Genomic DNA, 15,711 nt, shown 5'->3' with positions numbered 1-15,711 from the left:
TCTGCTCTCTTCTCTTTCCCCACTCTCCCAAGCTGTTTGTTTTGCATCCCCAGCCAAGCTGACTCCCAGCCAAACATCCTGGGGGCAGGAGAATGTTATTTATCCCTAGTTACAACCCTTTGGTGGATAACAAGCAGAATTTGTCTTGGGAAAAGGAGAATCCCTGTGCTTGGAGATGGTAACAAGCTGAAGGTAATTGGGCAGAGCAGCCAGCAATAAGGAGCCCTCTGGCTCCTGGACCAGTATTTTTTGTAGTATTTTGCTGCCTGAAAATTCAGTTTGGTGTTTGAAGATGCACTGACATGTTTTAATCCCCAATGGGCACAACTCTGAGCTTTTAGAGGTGGGAGTGAACATGAAATTAATTCTCTTTCTTCTGTCCTGGGGTGCAGGAGAGCACAAGCACTGTGGGTTCACTTTGATAAATTTTCACTTAGTAATTGAAGGCCAGGCTGCTCCAGCTTTTATTAGAAAAAGGAGCAGGAATCCTTTGAAGAAATGATTGAGGTTGGTATTCTTTCCAACAGGCCATTTGGTTCAAAGCAAGCCTTTACTGGTTTCAAACATTTACAAAAAAAAGATTTGTCAGGGAATTTTTTCTCAAGAATAGGAACTCCTGCAATGCTGCTGACTCCCTCTTAGTTTCCTTCTTGCTGAGTCTTCAGAATCAAATGAAAAATGGCACCTTTCAATGACCAAATATGTGTTGTGAAAAACTGTCAAGCACTTGTACCTGTTAATTTACCATCACTTGGCTCCAGTTCTTTTATGGAGGCAACTTTTACACCTTTTTTCTTTTCTGGACATCCAATGGAGAGGACAATGGAGGGAAATACTGAATAAAATTATACAAAATGAGGGGAACAAAAAGAAATATTTTCTTCTAATATAGGGGACCACTGATGTCACCAAACAACTGATTTGAAATACTGTCATTCTAATAAGTACAGTAGATATAATTTATAAATATTTAAATATCCTTGAGTGCTTACGGAGAGATCGGTGCAAATCAGCCAAGTCTTTCTTCGAGTCAAATAAAAATTGGAGTCCAATTTCAGTTTACCTCCTCCAAAATGGATCAAAAGCCCAGTTTGGTGAAGGGTTTCACTGCTGCAGAAGGTGGGTGCTGGGTCACTGCACAGGGAGAGGTCTGGGATGGTTTGTGCTCTTTGGGCTCTGCTTTGTGACCCTCCCAGGTGGCATTTGCCACATGGATGGGTGCAACTGGTGTCTGCCACAGGGCTGCCTCTGTAGAAATCTTGAGAATAGATGAAGATCTTTGTTCTGTCACCTCAGAACAAGGAATCAGTGTCTTATCCCCCTTTCCCATCTTATTCCTCTCTGCTTTTCCTGTTGGGCAAAAAAAATAAAAATAAAAAAAGAAAAACAACCAAATTCAATTTATTTATTCACTTCTCAATTCTGCCTGAGCCTGTTTTTTTAAAGACCCTTCTTTTGTGAGTTTAATCAGATGCTTGATAAGAGCAAAAGCGTTGCTAACTAACACAGGCTACAAAGCAGCCCCTTCAGGGAACACATGACCTCATCCCCAGGATTACTCCAGCACAGGAATTCAGCCTCCAGCATGCCCAAAATAAACCTTTGCAGGGAAATGCTTGATCCACCTCCCCTTGGCCAGGCATATGCTTTGCCAATGTCTTCCTCAGTGGCTGGGACGAAACCCGTATGGAAATTCAGATTTTGTGCTCCCAAGCAGCCTGCCCTGCTGGCTGGAGCTGCCTTTGGGCCGCTGCCCTGCAGGAGCAGCCAGCCCTGGCACAGGGATGCACTCATGGAGCTGCATTTCACTCCCAGCTCCCTTTGTGTGTTGGGTTTTGTTGGATGCTCGGAGCCCTGGCAGCCGGGAGCGGCTCTGTGGGGTCGCACACAGCGCTCCCCAAACCCCCCCTCTGCCAAAAGGTGGCACAAATCCCTCCCTGATGGATGAGAAGTGACACCATTGTGGTGTCTTGGAGCTCTCAAGGCCTTTAGCACCCAATATTGGACAGCACCAATATGCCAAGGATATCAAGGATACCATCCCTACTGGTGGGGTTCCAGCCAGCTGCTTTGGGATCTCAGTCTGGGCTCAAGACTGAGCTCCTGTTGCCTCTGTGATGAAGAGGAGGATGTGGTGAGCAGCTCCCCACCCCAGCACATTTTGCTGAACAAGGTCTCCAAGGAAATGCAGGACGGACTCCTGCCGTTCTTGAAGTAAAATGAACTAAAAGGCAAAATCCTGTTTATGCCTTGGGAAGGCTGCCCTAGAGCAGACTTGACAGAGCTAAAGAATAAAACAGGGATTTATTAAAATGCCTCAATGTGTAGCCATGATATTTTCTGAAAAATCCTTTCCTTAGGATCTTTCCTCCTGAGAAGCTGAGAGGCCTCAGGAACAAAATGTAACCAATGGTTATCTGCTGCTGTGGAATGCAACAGGTGCATCTGGGATTGGCTCATGTGGTTGTTTCTAATTAATGGCCAATCACAGTCAGCTGGCTTGGACAGAGAGCCCGAGCCACAAGCCTTTGTTATCATTCCTTCTTTTTTCTATTCTTAGCCAGCCTTCTGATGAAATCCTTCCTTCTATTATTTTAGTATAGTTTTAATATAATATATCACATAAAATAATAAATCAGCCTTCTGAAACATGGAGTCAGATCCTCATCTCTTCCCTCATCCTAAGACCCCTGTGAACACCACCACATCAATGGATCCACCTTGGGCAGCACAAGAGCCCAGCCAGGGCTGCACCCAAGATGAACCAAAATGGCCCCAAAATGCACGGCCGGGCACGGGGTCTCTCCCTTGGTTCAGTTCTGCTCCATTTGCATCTTGCAGTTCATTGTCCCATTCCAGCTTTAGCCCCTGCAGTCCCACCCTGCTTGTTTTTCTCTCTCCAGCCCACGGGGTTTGTGCTCTTGGGCTGAGATTTGGGTCATTTGTCCTTGGTGCCCAGCTGGAGCAGGAATTGTTTTGTCTCCCTGCTCTGTGCACAGAGCTCAGCATGCCCTGATGTGAAGCCCAGACCCACCCACTAAAGCAGCACAGAATGTGAAAAATAGAAAAGCTGAAACCTGAGGCATCAATGTCAAGTCCCAAGCTGGAGACCTGCTTTAAGCCCCATTATCCCTAGTCAGGAGCTCATAACCATGCTGGAAAGCAGCACATCTGTGGCTCACACTGAGATGTATCATTTATTTGTTTCTAATTATGCACATTTAGCAGCAAATTACACGAAAGATTAAACACCACATTATGAGTGTGGTCTGATTAATTCTGCACCATGCTTTTAAGTCACTCAGCAATTACCTTCACTCATTTTTTAACACAGATAATTTTATTAAATCTGGTGGTACCAAAAATGAGTTAAGAGCTTTGGATTCCTGTTTTTAGTGTGGTCTCTTCCCAAGGCTGGCTGCCTATATATAATTATTACATAATGCCACGTTGGATGCTTCTCATTTAAACAACAGCTGAAATAGCTGCAAGGCTCTGACACGAGCCAAGGCAAGCTGGGTATCACAGGGTTCAGCAGATGCCACTTCCTTGGCTCTGCTCCTGTAAATGTGAATTCTTCATCGTGCTTGGGATACCTGTTGGAGGGAGATGTTGCAGAGCCTCGAGGTTTGAGTTTATTCTACAAATAATTGGCCTGAAGAGAAAGTACTGCCCTAAACACCATGGTGGTGGTGAGAGCAGCTCTGCTCCTGCCAGACTGTGCCATTTCCAAAGCTCTCCTTTGCCCTTTTCACCATCAATCTTGTGCCCACATGTGACTTATTTATGTCAGGATTCAGGACATCCCTCTGGCTGTCCTGGATTGCTCCAGCCCCTGCCTGGGGGCTCAGAGACCCTGACACAGAGCCCAAGTCACACCTGTGCCTTTGGTTATGACCCATGGAAAAAATTGCCAACCTTAGATGAGGGTCTGCAAGCCACAAAAGTTTAAGTAGAATAATAGTTAGTTTGTCACGGGGTGAAAAATCGATTTTTTGGGTTTTTTAGAATGGGGGTTCAGGAGGCAAGATGGAGGAATCTGGGCATGTCCAGCCTTTCTCCTTCTTCTTCTTGGCCTCCACCTTCTGCTGTGATGGTGGCACTTTTGGATTGGTTTAAGGCAGAAGCTCAGTGTCTAACACAGGTGATAGGTATTGGAAAGGAATTGTAAACATTGTACAGGTAGTTTTTAGTATAAAAACATAGCCCCACCCTGGGGGCAGGCAGAGTGCCTGGAACTGTCCTGCTGGATGGACTTCGACAGGCCAGAGAAAGAATTTTATAGATAAGAAACAATAAACAACCTTGAGAATGAGAATAGAGGAGTTCTGACTCCTTCTTCAACTGCTGGGCTGGGAAAAGAGAATTTCTAATGCATCTTGGGGTCATCCTGACCAGCAGAAGCCCCAAGATATTTAGAGGGTGCCTGTGATTAAACCTTATTAAGAGCTGTAGGCACTTGGATCCTCTTATTTAACACCCTTGGTGCTACCTCTAATCCAGGTGATATATTAAAAGAATTAAGAATTCTAGCATGAAGAGCATAATAGACTTTGTGCAGAAAAACTGAGAGCAGAGGAAGCCTTTTTGTAGGGGTAAACTGAAGAATATTTCTAGAGCAGTTGGAAACACAGAATTAGGACGTTTCATTATTTGTACTTTTTTTAGACTTATTAGAAATCAGGGTGAGAACTGACTGGGCTGAAATGGCAGAGCTGAGAGATGATCTCAGCTCTCCCAAGTCCCAGCTCGCTGCCATTCCCACATTCCTGGCTCTCCCCTGAGCTCTTGCTGCTTTGCTCCTGATGGAATAGAAACAGCAATGGATGTTCAGGCAGCATTTCTTTGCTCTTCTCATCATCAGCCAGGTCATTCCTAACAAACATAAATCAGCAAAGTCTATAGGGCCCAGTAACTGGAAGGCACCTCTTGATTGCTGGGTTCCATATCCTGTTATTGCAGACATCTCATCCCATAATCTGTTTTTCACTTCTCTTTAATTATTGCATGTTTTCAGCAGTCATTTTCTCCCAGCTGTATCTCTGCTTTTCATTGAATTCATGAGATTTGCTCAATATATTCAATATTTCATTGATCAAAGGTGTCACTGGAATAAGACCACCTCCAGTCCCCGAATTTTTACTCTGCTTTGAAAAAAGCCAAACTTATTGTTTGGTTTGGAAAATTCTGTTCTCTCTCTGAGATCCTGAACAAGGATAGACCTGGAGAGATTTTCCATGGCTAAGAGGACAAAACATGTGAAACAAAAGTAGTTTATAATGGAATAATCATGGTAATTTACCTCAAAATAGTCACTGTACAACAGAAGGTTTAGTCTCTCATGGGTCTCCTTTTATGCTTATCATTCAGAATTTACCAGAGCTCTTTCACATTTTATGGATGTTGGCTTCAGTGGATTATTTCTCCTTCCTCTTTGTGGGACTGTCATGCTGATAGCTTTGAAATATGAGCCTTTGCTAAATTCTAAATTGTACACAAAGCAATTAATTAAAATTCCTTCCAAAACAGCCCTGGCAAAGCCCTGGCAGTGCTGCTCTCCGGCCAAGGTGGAATGGGTGGAGGCTAAAATGCATCCAAGTTGATTTATTTCACGATGGTGTGCAGTAGGATCTGTGAAGCAGAGACCCTACAGCTTCCCCAAAACAGGAACATCACCTCAGAGCTGTAGCCAAAGGTGAAAACTGAGCTGGAGTGAAGAGTTCAGGCTTAGCTCAGTGATATTTAATGCAGTACCCACGAATTGTTTTAATTGTTTAATTGCAGTTCTTTGAAAGAGTCTGAGGTATAAATGTGATCACAGGACCTCTCATAGGATTTCAGATAATCTAAAATTCCTGTTGTTTTCATGACTAATTCCAGTGGCATGGGCAAAGCCCTTGGGATGGGTGATGGATGCATTGATGGATGCCATTTGTGACAGCTCAGGAGCCAATCCTGAATTAAGTGCAGAGCAGCTCCCATCTCTGCACTCAGAGCGTTTGGGCCGTGTCTGTGCTCAGCCCCAGAGCTGCACTGCTCTGAAATGTGCAGTGCCAGCAGCAGATGGGACACAGGTGGCATCCAGAGCCCTGAGCTGCGGCTGCTCACCCACATCAAACACAAACTGCTGGTTTGTCCTGGAATGAGAAGGATTCAAGTCACAAAGGCAGGCACATCCAGAGGAAAATGTGCTTTTATAAGCCACAAATGCCTTCTGGGAGGTGTTTGAACCACTGTGGTGGGACTCAGCAAAGCTGCATCAGCTTCCTCTGGCTTGCAGTGGGTAAAATACCTCAGCAAAAAGGCAGAGGCTCCTGGGGAGCTTGGGATTCCCAGTGCCAGCCTCTCCATGTCCCAGTTTTCTGTATTTAAAGTGGAGGAGTGTGCTTTGTTTATCCATTATAATTCAAAAAGCTTTCAAAGAGGCTCTTTGCCTTTCTCCAGCACATGTGGATGCCATGAGGCTCCTCTTGTGGGGCTGTGGACATCACTGAGTCCCTTCTGTGGCAGAAAAAGTGGGTTTGTGTCACTTGTATCCCTACATTTCAGCTCCTCTAGTTGAACAACTTTTAAAACTTCCTTCCAGTTGTTTCCCCTCTGCCCCTTTCTCCATGGAGTTTTTCCAGAGGATACTTTCTTGCTTTTTCCCTCTTTTTCACTCTCATTGGACTCCCACAACCATTTTAGTTAATCCTTATCTCCCTTTGTCATTTCCAGGAAGAGCTTTAGTCTGAAATATGGCATAGGTGGGGTGGCAAAGGCTTTTTATTCAGGGCTTTCACATTTTGCTATTTATTAAAGGGAGGTCACCAAGCCTGGATCTATAATTTTGTGTGGGTTTCCCAGATGGGGGATTTCTCATCTAGAAAACTGTAGAGCATTTGCAGGGTGTTTATTCTTTGTAACCTGGACATGGAGGAAGAAGTGAAGTTGTTTGACCATAAATTCAAGGTAAGTCCTCAACCTAGAGCCTGGATGGATTCCTGCCTATCACTCTGCCCTTTATCTGATAAAGGCAATCAGCTTCCTCCTGTCCCCTTTGAAAGTTATGATTCTCTTCTCACCTCTTTGTGCAGCTGATTTAAGGCTTTGAAGAAAATTCCTGAATTATGAAAATTTCCCTTTGGAGCTTCATACCCTCAGGGCTTGCTCATATCTGTGGGGTCTAATTGGGGTTGAAACAATTGCCACACTTCTCTGCACACACATTCTCTGGGAGCCTTGGGGAACACAGTGGTTTTTCTGAATCACTCTAAATTCAGCTGCCTTAAAATTCCTCTCCTTAGAATGGATAAAATGTGAATAAAGAAGAGGGGAAAAAAAAAAAAGGAGGGGTGACAATTTGGCTTTGATCATTTCTGCTGAAAAGATTCAGGCCTGATGGCTTAGGACTGTTATGAATTTCTGCTCTCTACTGTGATTTAATGGAGTTTGACCTGCACTGAGTATCCCTGCTGATTCCTTCACCCTGTTGGAATTGGGAATGGAAAGAAAATTATTTTCTGCAGTTATGAATGTGTGGAACCAGCAGTGAATGATGAAGTCAGAGCTGTTCATGTTTTGCCCTGACGCATCAAAACTTCCAGGTCCCCCCAGCCCCTTGCTTTGAGAACATTTCAATTGACTTCAGATTTAATCCACTTTTTCTGGAGAAGATTCCCAGAGCCTCAGGAATCACAGAGTCTTGGTGAAACCAGCCCAGCACTCTGGCTTGGAGGGGTTGCACCTTTTGAGGCCTTGCCTTGTTAAAATGCCCTCTGGTCTCAATTTCTGAGTCCTGTGGAGCAGCCCTGCTTGCATTCCTGGCAGAAAATGCCCCAATTGTCCATGTCTGCAGACAGGCAATGGTATCAATATCCCCAGGAGATGATAACTCTTTTTGTCCTGGTGGCAGTAGCTGAGGAAAGGGCAGTGATAACTCCACACGTGCCCTGCTGGGCACTGCAGGCCGCAGGGAACACACAGCTCCCACCTTGCTGGTAACCCTGGAACCCTGAACTCCCTACAGGTAACAGATCACAGAAAACTCTTTGGGGTTAGCAATTTACAACCTCAAAATGCCCCTTGGTGTGTTCCCTGGAGAGGCCTTTGGCTCTTCTCCAGCTGACTCTTCCTCCCTGTCACAATCCAGCCTGCTGCTATTTCACCCAGATTTTAACAAGATGTGCTTGAATCCAGTATGGTGCTGACAATATTTGATCCCTTCCCACTGAAATGTAGGAAATATCTGCTTAGACAGGAATTATTTCCTTCCCCCCCCACCTCTCTTTTTTCCCTGCCATTTTCATGTCTAATTTCCAAGTCATGACAGGTAGAGGGTGTCTGAGCAAATCTAATCAGCCTTCTGCCTTCGTTAGGAAGGACAGCTGAGATGGAGTTTTTAACACCTCCATTCCTTCCTTGCTGCAATCTGTTTTGATTAAAATTGCACAGGGCTCTCATCTGCATATTTATCATTCCACATACCCACAAATCATCTCACAATTCTGCCACTCCTGAACGTTCAGGAGAGACTGGAGTGCTACAGCAGGACTTTAAAGTATGCAGGCATTAATTTAGTTTCTCACACCTGCTGCTTTCCAGCAAATATGGCTTTGGGGAAGGGAAATATTCATGCATTACCTTTGCTTAGTATTCCCCAGGAGTCAGGATTCCTGGGGGTTTTTTCAAGATTGATTGAAAATTTCCTATCAAGAAACAAATTTCTAATTAAATGGAAAGGTCCTGAAAAAGTTCTGATGCTGAGAGGGGGGCAAGGGGAAGGGGGATGTCTAAACAAAGAAATAACCCTTTTTAATAACATTTTTTCAGTTTTTTATAGCTAGACTGTGACATGCTTTCAAATCTTCAGATGAAAGAGCTGCCGTGGAAATGAAAATTATTCCTTCCCTTTGTGCTATTGACAGTCCACCTTACCTCCACCACATATTATTAAGTGTATCACCAGGCAGTGATCAAGTTTTTAAGGAGAGTTTTCTAGAAATAGCCCTTTTCTGCTCTTTGGTTAAAATCTAACTTTTAAAGTTAATGTTCACGTAAGAAAATTCTTACCTGAATCTCCTTTTCCCCCAGCTGGTACTGCAGAGATGCTACAATTTGCTTCTCAATTCATAATCTCTATTTTTTAATCAGATATTTAAGATGTGTGAGAGGCCACAACACATTTTTTTCTTATTTAAATCAAGGTGGTGCCTCAGAGAGCAGGAGGTAACTCTTGCCCAAGGAGGGTGGGAAGGTGCCTGTGACCAGATGGGGAGAACACAAGCTCTGGATTTCTTGTCCTGCATGACGAGCAGAAAGTTTTGCAGATCATCCACATCATCATGTCTGGGATTTTCATAGTCAGAGTGGCAGGAAGATCTGAGGGCACAGCTCATTAGGATGATAGGTGTTCCCTATTAGGCAAAATATTTGTAAAACTAGACACCCTGTGGGTCATACAAACCTCTCCAAGTACCTGAGAGACATCACCCAGCTCCTCTTACAGACCACAAGGCCAAACTCATGCTGGGAAGGGTCATTTTCTGCCTGCCTTTGCTGCAAGACTTTTAGGTGCCCCTAAATAATCCAGCAGCTGATGTCTGCAAAGAAAATATCAAGAGGTTTTCTCCAAGGTTTAAAATGCAATCCACACAAGCTGCTCTGAAGGGAAGAGGAGGGAAAATGAAGGTTCAGCAGAGCCTGGCAGTCACTGTGGCTTCATTTCTCTCCTGCTCCTGGGTGGTCAATTGTGGTCAGAGCTGTTGTTTGGATGTGTCTGAGGAGCTGGGGCTGGAGAGAAGGATGTCCTCTTTGTTCCCCAGCCAAAACCATGGCTAATGTATAAAGAACTGCAGGAAGGTGTCTTGTTCTGTAGGTGTCAGATGCAGGAGTGGAGCTCAGCTGACCACACTGGGCCCGTGGCAGATGGGATGAGAAACACCTGATGGGGATGAATTAGCTCAGACATCACACGAGGTGCCAAAGCACAGGGGGCACAGAGCAGGCAAGCAATGCTGCTCCTAGACCACCATGATGTTTCTCCAGAAACTTCAAAAGGATGCCAGCCCAGACATGTAAATTCTTCCAGTTTCATCTGTGAGCTGAGAAGTTTGGCTGCTTCTAATGCAGCAAGTGTCCTCTCAGAGTCCTGCTGTTCATGTGGCTTTCCCCAGGAGTGAAGGTGACAGTGACAGTGGCTCTTGCCAGAAAAGGTTTTTAATTTTCCAGGCATATTAAAGAAATCACAGTCTATGCCATGATTAAGTGATTTGTCAACTCACATTGGTCAGCAGAAAAAAAGCGCGACTTCCTTGGTTTGGGCAAGGCCCTCATTCCTGTGGGTTGGGATTTACAGAAGCCATAAGGGAATGGATGCTCAACTTTCACTAAAATTCAGTGAGAATGAGATGCAGAGCTGCCTCCAGTTTGTTCCATTTTCCACTGGTGATCCATCTGTCAAGCAGCCTGTCCCTTCAGTGACTACTTGAGGGTTAGGCACCAGATTTGGCTGTATGACCTTGTCCTGGGGCAAAAAGTGCACAGCAGCACATGGAATTGCAGGGGAAGCACTTTGCAAAGCCCAAGTGGGAGTGCTAGAGACTAAAATCCCACTTTAAATACAATCCTGAACACATTTCATGAACTGGCACCCCAGTTTAGGGATTGAGTCAGAAATGAGACCTGGACCATGTCTGTCTCTGTTATTCTTTATTAATAATCTTGTGATCTCTTCTGGTGCAGACAGGGCTTGCAGAAATATTTGAGCAAATGGGGTAAGTGTTAGAAATGCCTTAAAGCTGAATGGTTTTCCGTAACAAGGAAAAAACCTTCCCTGCTGCTTGTTTACTTCTGATTTATTCCCCAGTAAAAAGGGGTGAAGTTTGCCCATTCCCTAAAAAACCCACAAAACTCCAGTGAAGTGTCTGATGTGTTATTGTCATTCCCTCACAAATGCAGCTTGGGATAGCATGGGAAAAACAATCCCTCCACTTTGGGGGAATCAGAAGGGTGGAAGAGGCTGGTCTCTCATCTGACAAATAAATTAGCATCAAACCCATGATGTTTAGAGCATAAATTGCTGTTTCCTCCATTACTGGCATTTCATAGCTTGCAACCACTGAAAGCACAGCCACTGATCTAACCATTAAACCAAGATCTTCTGGGAGAGGGAAGGAAAACAAATGCTGAGATGACATTTATTAGGTGTGCTTGTTCAGGCAGTCCATTACTGCTCTGGCTCCGCACTCTACGTGCTCAGGGGCTGATCCTGCATGGAAGTCAATGGATGGCTTTGCACTCCCCTGGCTCACTCCACTGAAAAGGAACAGGCACAGACTGAGGAGGAAGAGGAAATAGTGGAGCTAATTGAAAGGAATGAGTTTCAGGAGGAGCTGTAGAGCCCAGCCAGGTGCTTGTAACTGTACACGAGTTATTGTGCTAAAGCTGAGGAAAGATCAGGCAGTGGGAAATGCTGCCTGATAGAAAGGGATATTGGCTGCTAAAAAAGCATTTTTACACATGTAGTTTTATTGCTGTCTCTGTTGTTGGAGTCTCTGCTTCTCTTGTGCCTCACTACTTTTATACTAAAATATCTCTGTGATACAAGCACTGGCACCAGAACCTTCCACCAGCAGAGAGTTCCATTTATCTTCATGCTCTTGATAAATCATCATATAGTGGAACTTACTATGGAGCTACAAGCCCTGGAGTTCAGATTTTACAGCAATCTTGGAGTAATTTAAAACATATAGAAAAGGGATGGAATGAGCTTGGTGGTGTTGATGCACCTTTTGACAATGTCTTGAGTTTCTTACATGGTCCAAACCTGAGCAGCCTTCAAGCATTGGAGGGATGAAGGAAATACAGAATTTTAACGTTGGTTAAATCATAACAGAACACATGTTTATTTCATCTACCTCTGTTTTCAGTTGAGCTGAGACTCAGTAAGCATCTTTTCCCCAGTCTTCTGCTTGAGGCAGTTAAACTTTCTACAACCCACTGTATTTGCTCTAACCTGGAAATAACAGCAGCTTTCTTCCTGCCTGGTGGCGTTTCCTTCAGAATCACAATGAGATCCTGGAAAACCACTGTTATTATACATCAAGCAAGCTCAGCAGCTTGGGTGAAGTGCGATGGTCCTGTGGTAAAAATTCAGCATTCTGATGTAAAATAAAAAACCTAAAATAGTTGAAGTACTAAAACACTGGAACGTATTTGCAGGTGTTTAATACTAGACAAAAAAATAACAAGTGGAAGCAAAACACAAAAGAAAAGTAAAGAACAAAAGAAATAAGCATTTAAATTATTATTACTGTACTGTTCATTATCAATTTGAATTAGATCTGGAGTTCAGCTGTGTAAAACCTGAATATGTTGTAGAGTCAAGTGTGTTGTTCTCTGCGGATGCAGCACACAAGCAGTGTCACACCTTTGCTGGGTGGTGTAGCTGCTGTTAATCCCTTACACTGTTCCTTCTTCTTTTAGGGAACAAACACACCAGGAAAAAAAAAGGCTCTCCAGCTTGGTTTGGCCTGGCTCTCCAATTTCTGCTGCAGATTACAAAGGCCAAGCAGAACTAAGACTCTCTCAGCCTCAAAAGGGAACCAGGCACCACAATGGGACTCCCCAGCCAGGTCTTGGCCTGTGCCATCCTCGCCTTGCTGTCCCAGCACGTCACTGGGGGACTCATCAAGAGAATTATCCGGCACAAGAGGGAGACTGGGCTGAACGTGACCTTGCCAGAGGATAACCAGCCTGTGGTTTTCAACCATGTCTACAACATTAAGCTGCCCGTTGGCTCCCTCTGCTCCGTGGACCTGGACTCGGCGAGCGGCGACGCTGACCTGAAGGCGGAAATTGAGCCCGTCAAGAACTACGAGGAGCACACGGTGAATGAGGGGAACCAGATTGTCTTCACACACAGGATTAACATTCCCCGGCGGGCCTGTGGCTGTGCAGCTGCCCCAGACATTAAGGATCTGCTGAGCAGACTAGAGGAGCTGGAGGGGCTGGTCTCCTCCCTGCGGGAGCAGTGTGCCAGCGGGGCTGGATGCTGTCCTAATTCCCAGGCAGTAGAAGGTAAGGCGGGCTGGGGAGCTGCTCCTAGGGGAAATTCTTGTGCTGGCTGTAGATGTTGTTTAGAGTGATATTCCAATCTCTTTCAAGAATGAGCTCAAGTCAACCTTTTAAATTTGAATCGTAATCAAAACTGGCAATGTGTTTGGCCAGTGTGCAAGGTACATTCATTCACATTTCCACGGCTTTATGGATCTGTGGGTCAGGAGGTGGCCTGGGACCCCTTGTAGATGTGGCACTGAGCATGGACAGCACTTGGACATGGTAAATCTGTGTCGGAGTTAAGATTAAAACTCACAGTCCAAGCTCTTGGCTCCACTTTTTGTCCCCTTGAGGAAGCTGCCAATGTAACCATTTTCGCTTCCAAGTTTTCTTTAGCAGAGACCAATAAAAATACAGCAGGACATAAGGCAATAGACAAGCACAAATAGTTATAGAAGAGGGAAAAATGTGTCTGTCTGGTTGATTTTTAAGTTGAGGGAAGCAGTTGGTCATATAAGAGAAGAAATACAAGTCTGCAGAGTGATGTGTCCCTCTGAGCTCAGAGCAGCCTCCTGGTTGCTGATACAGCTGATGACACAACACAATGTGCTGCCTGACTTTTGTGTTCTGGGGTGAATGGATGAATGATGTTCCACAGTGATGCCCTAATGAAGCAGTCAGGAAAGCTGCTCAGTCAGTGGGAGAGGATTTTGAGAAGGAAGGAGGAATCCAGCATGCTCAATTACCAAGTCACTGGCAGGGGCTCCTCACTGGCATTAGAGTGAATTAAAGCTTTTCTGGCAAAGTAAATCTAGTTAGAGAAAGAAAGAAAGATTCTCATTTAAAAACTTTAAAAACTGATATCCTGAAGGGAACTAGGAAAATCAGAGCCCTTTTGGGTCATGAGTGCCACTCTGGCCTAAGGCATCCTAGTGCCACTGGCAGTAATGAACTTTGGGCTCGTTGGTGCAGGTCGCCTGGACACCACACCCTACTGCAGCGGGCACGGCAACTACAGCATCGACATCTGCGGCTGCATCTGTGAGCCCGGCTGGAAGGGCCCCAACTGCAGCCAGGCCTCGTGTCCCAACGACTGCAACGACCAGGGCAAGTGCGTGGACGGGCTGTGCGTGTGCTTTGAGGGCTACACAGGCCCAGACTGCAGCCAGGAGCTCTGCGCCCAGGGCTGCGGCGCCCACGGGCGCTGCGTGGGCGGGCAGTGCCTGTGCCACGAGGGCTTTGTGGGTGACGACTGCAGCGTGCCCCTGTGCCCCCACAACTGCCACGGCCGTGGGCGCTGCGTGGACAGCGAGTGTGTGTGTGATGAGGGCTACACTGGGGAGGACTGCAGCGAGCTCATCTGCCCCAACGACTGCTTCGACCGCGGGCGCTGCGTGAACGGCACCTGCTTCTGCGAGGAGGGCTTCACCGGCGAGGACTGCGGCGAGCTCGCCTGCCCCAACGACTGCCACGGCAACGGGCGCTGCGAGAACGGGCTGTGCGTGTGCCACGAGGGCTTTGTGGGCGACGACTGCAGCGAGAGGAGGTGCCCCAGCGACTGCCACAACCGCGGGCGCTGCGTGGGCGGGCGCTGCGTGTGCCACGAGGGGTACCTGGGCGAGGACTGCGCGGAGCTGCGGTGCCCCAACGACTGCCACGACCGCGGGCACTGTGAGAACGGGCAGTGCGTGTGCTACGAGGGCTTCATCGGGGAGGACTGCGGGGAGCTGCGCTGCCCCAATGACTGCCACAACCGCGGGCGCTGTGAGAATGGGCAGTGCGTGTGCCATGAGGGTTTCACTGGGGATGACTGTGGCCAGCTGCGGTGTCCCAACGACTGCCAGAACCACGGGCTGTGCGTCAACGGGCAGTGCGTGTGCGATGAGGGCTACACGGGTGAGGACTGCGCCGAGCTGCGCTGCCCCAACGACTGCCACAACCGCGGGCGCTGCGTGGAGGGGCGCTGCGAGTGTGACAATGGCTTCACAGGGGACGACTGTGGTGAGCTCTCCTGCCCCAACGACTGCCACGGGCGTGGGCGCTGCATCAACGGGCGCTGCGTGTGCCACGAGGGCTTCATGGGTGAGGACTGCCGGGAGCGCTCCTGCCCCAGCGACTGCAACAACGCGGGGCGCTGCGTGGATGGGCGCTGTGTCTGCGAGGATGGCTACATCGGGGATGATTGCTCTGATGGTAGGTGCAGCGTCCCTCTGAACTGCTCCCCGTGGGCCAGCCAACAGCCTTGGATGCTTTGGGAAGGTTTTCCATAGAGCTGGGCCTTGTTAGTGCTTTTCCAACATAGTCCAAGCATCAGGATCAGGGATGCAGCAACACCAGTAGCTCTTGGCATCCTGAAATATCAGGGATAAGTAGTGTAGCGGTTTCTGGTGGCTTTTGGTGGTCACCAATACAACAGGCTGCTGATGGTGTTGCAGTGCCTTTGTCACCTCCATTTCTGCTCCCACCACAATGTCTCTGGTGCTGTAGCCAGCACTGGCTTAGATTTGTCACCATGACCCTTTAGTTCCTCACAGTACCTCTTGATGCTAGGAAAAGAAGCCGAAGGAAGCTCTTCTAACTAAGGAGAAAAGGGAAATGGTCCAGAGTCTTCTCCACATGTGTTTATGTATTCATATATATACATATATACATATAAATACACAATACATATGT

The 15,711-nt window shown here is 46.6% G+C and overlaps 1 protein-coding gene across 4 annotated transcripts in view; it reads left to right on the top strand.

The window, feature by feature from the left end:
* TNC (tenascin C) overlaps positions 1–15,711 on the top strand; it is a 77,278-nt gene that overhangs the window by 13,169 nt on the left and 48,398 nt on the right. For 3 of the 4 annotated variants that reach the window (XM_077189176.1, XM_077189178.1, XM_077189177.1), the window contains exons 2-3: positions 12,466–13,059; positions 14,011–15,231. In XM_077189176.1, the coding sequence (XP_077045291.1) occupies positions 12,597–13,059; positions 14,011–15,231 (1,684 nt within the window). In that variant the 5' untranslated portion in view covers positions 12,466–12,596. Of the gene's footprint in view, positions 1–12,465; positions 13,060–14,010; positions 15,232–15,711 lie in introns of those variants that run through there. The other variant, XM_054646404.2, reaches the window with a different exon arrangement.

This window comes from Agelaius phoeniceus, chromosome 21 (genome assembly GCF_051311805.1).
Source record: "Agelaius phoeniceus isolate bAgePho1 chromosome 21, bAgePho1.hap1, whole genome shotgun sequence".
NCBI lineage: Eukaryota > Metazoa > Chordata > Aves > Passeriformes > Icteridae > Agelaius > Agelaius phoeniceus.
This window is presented reverse-complemented; position numbering and strand designations above follow the sequence as displayed.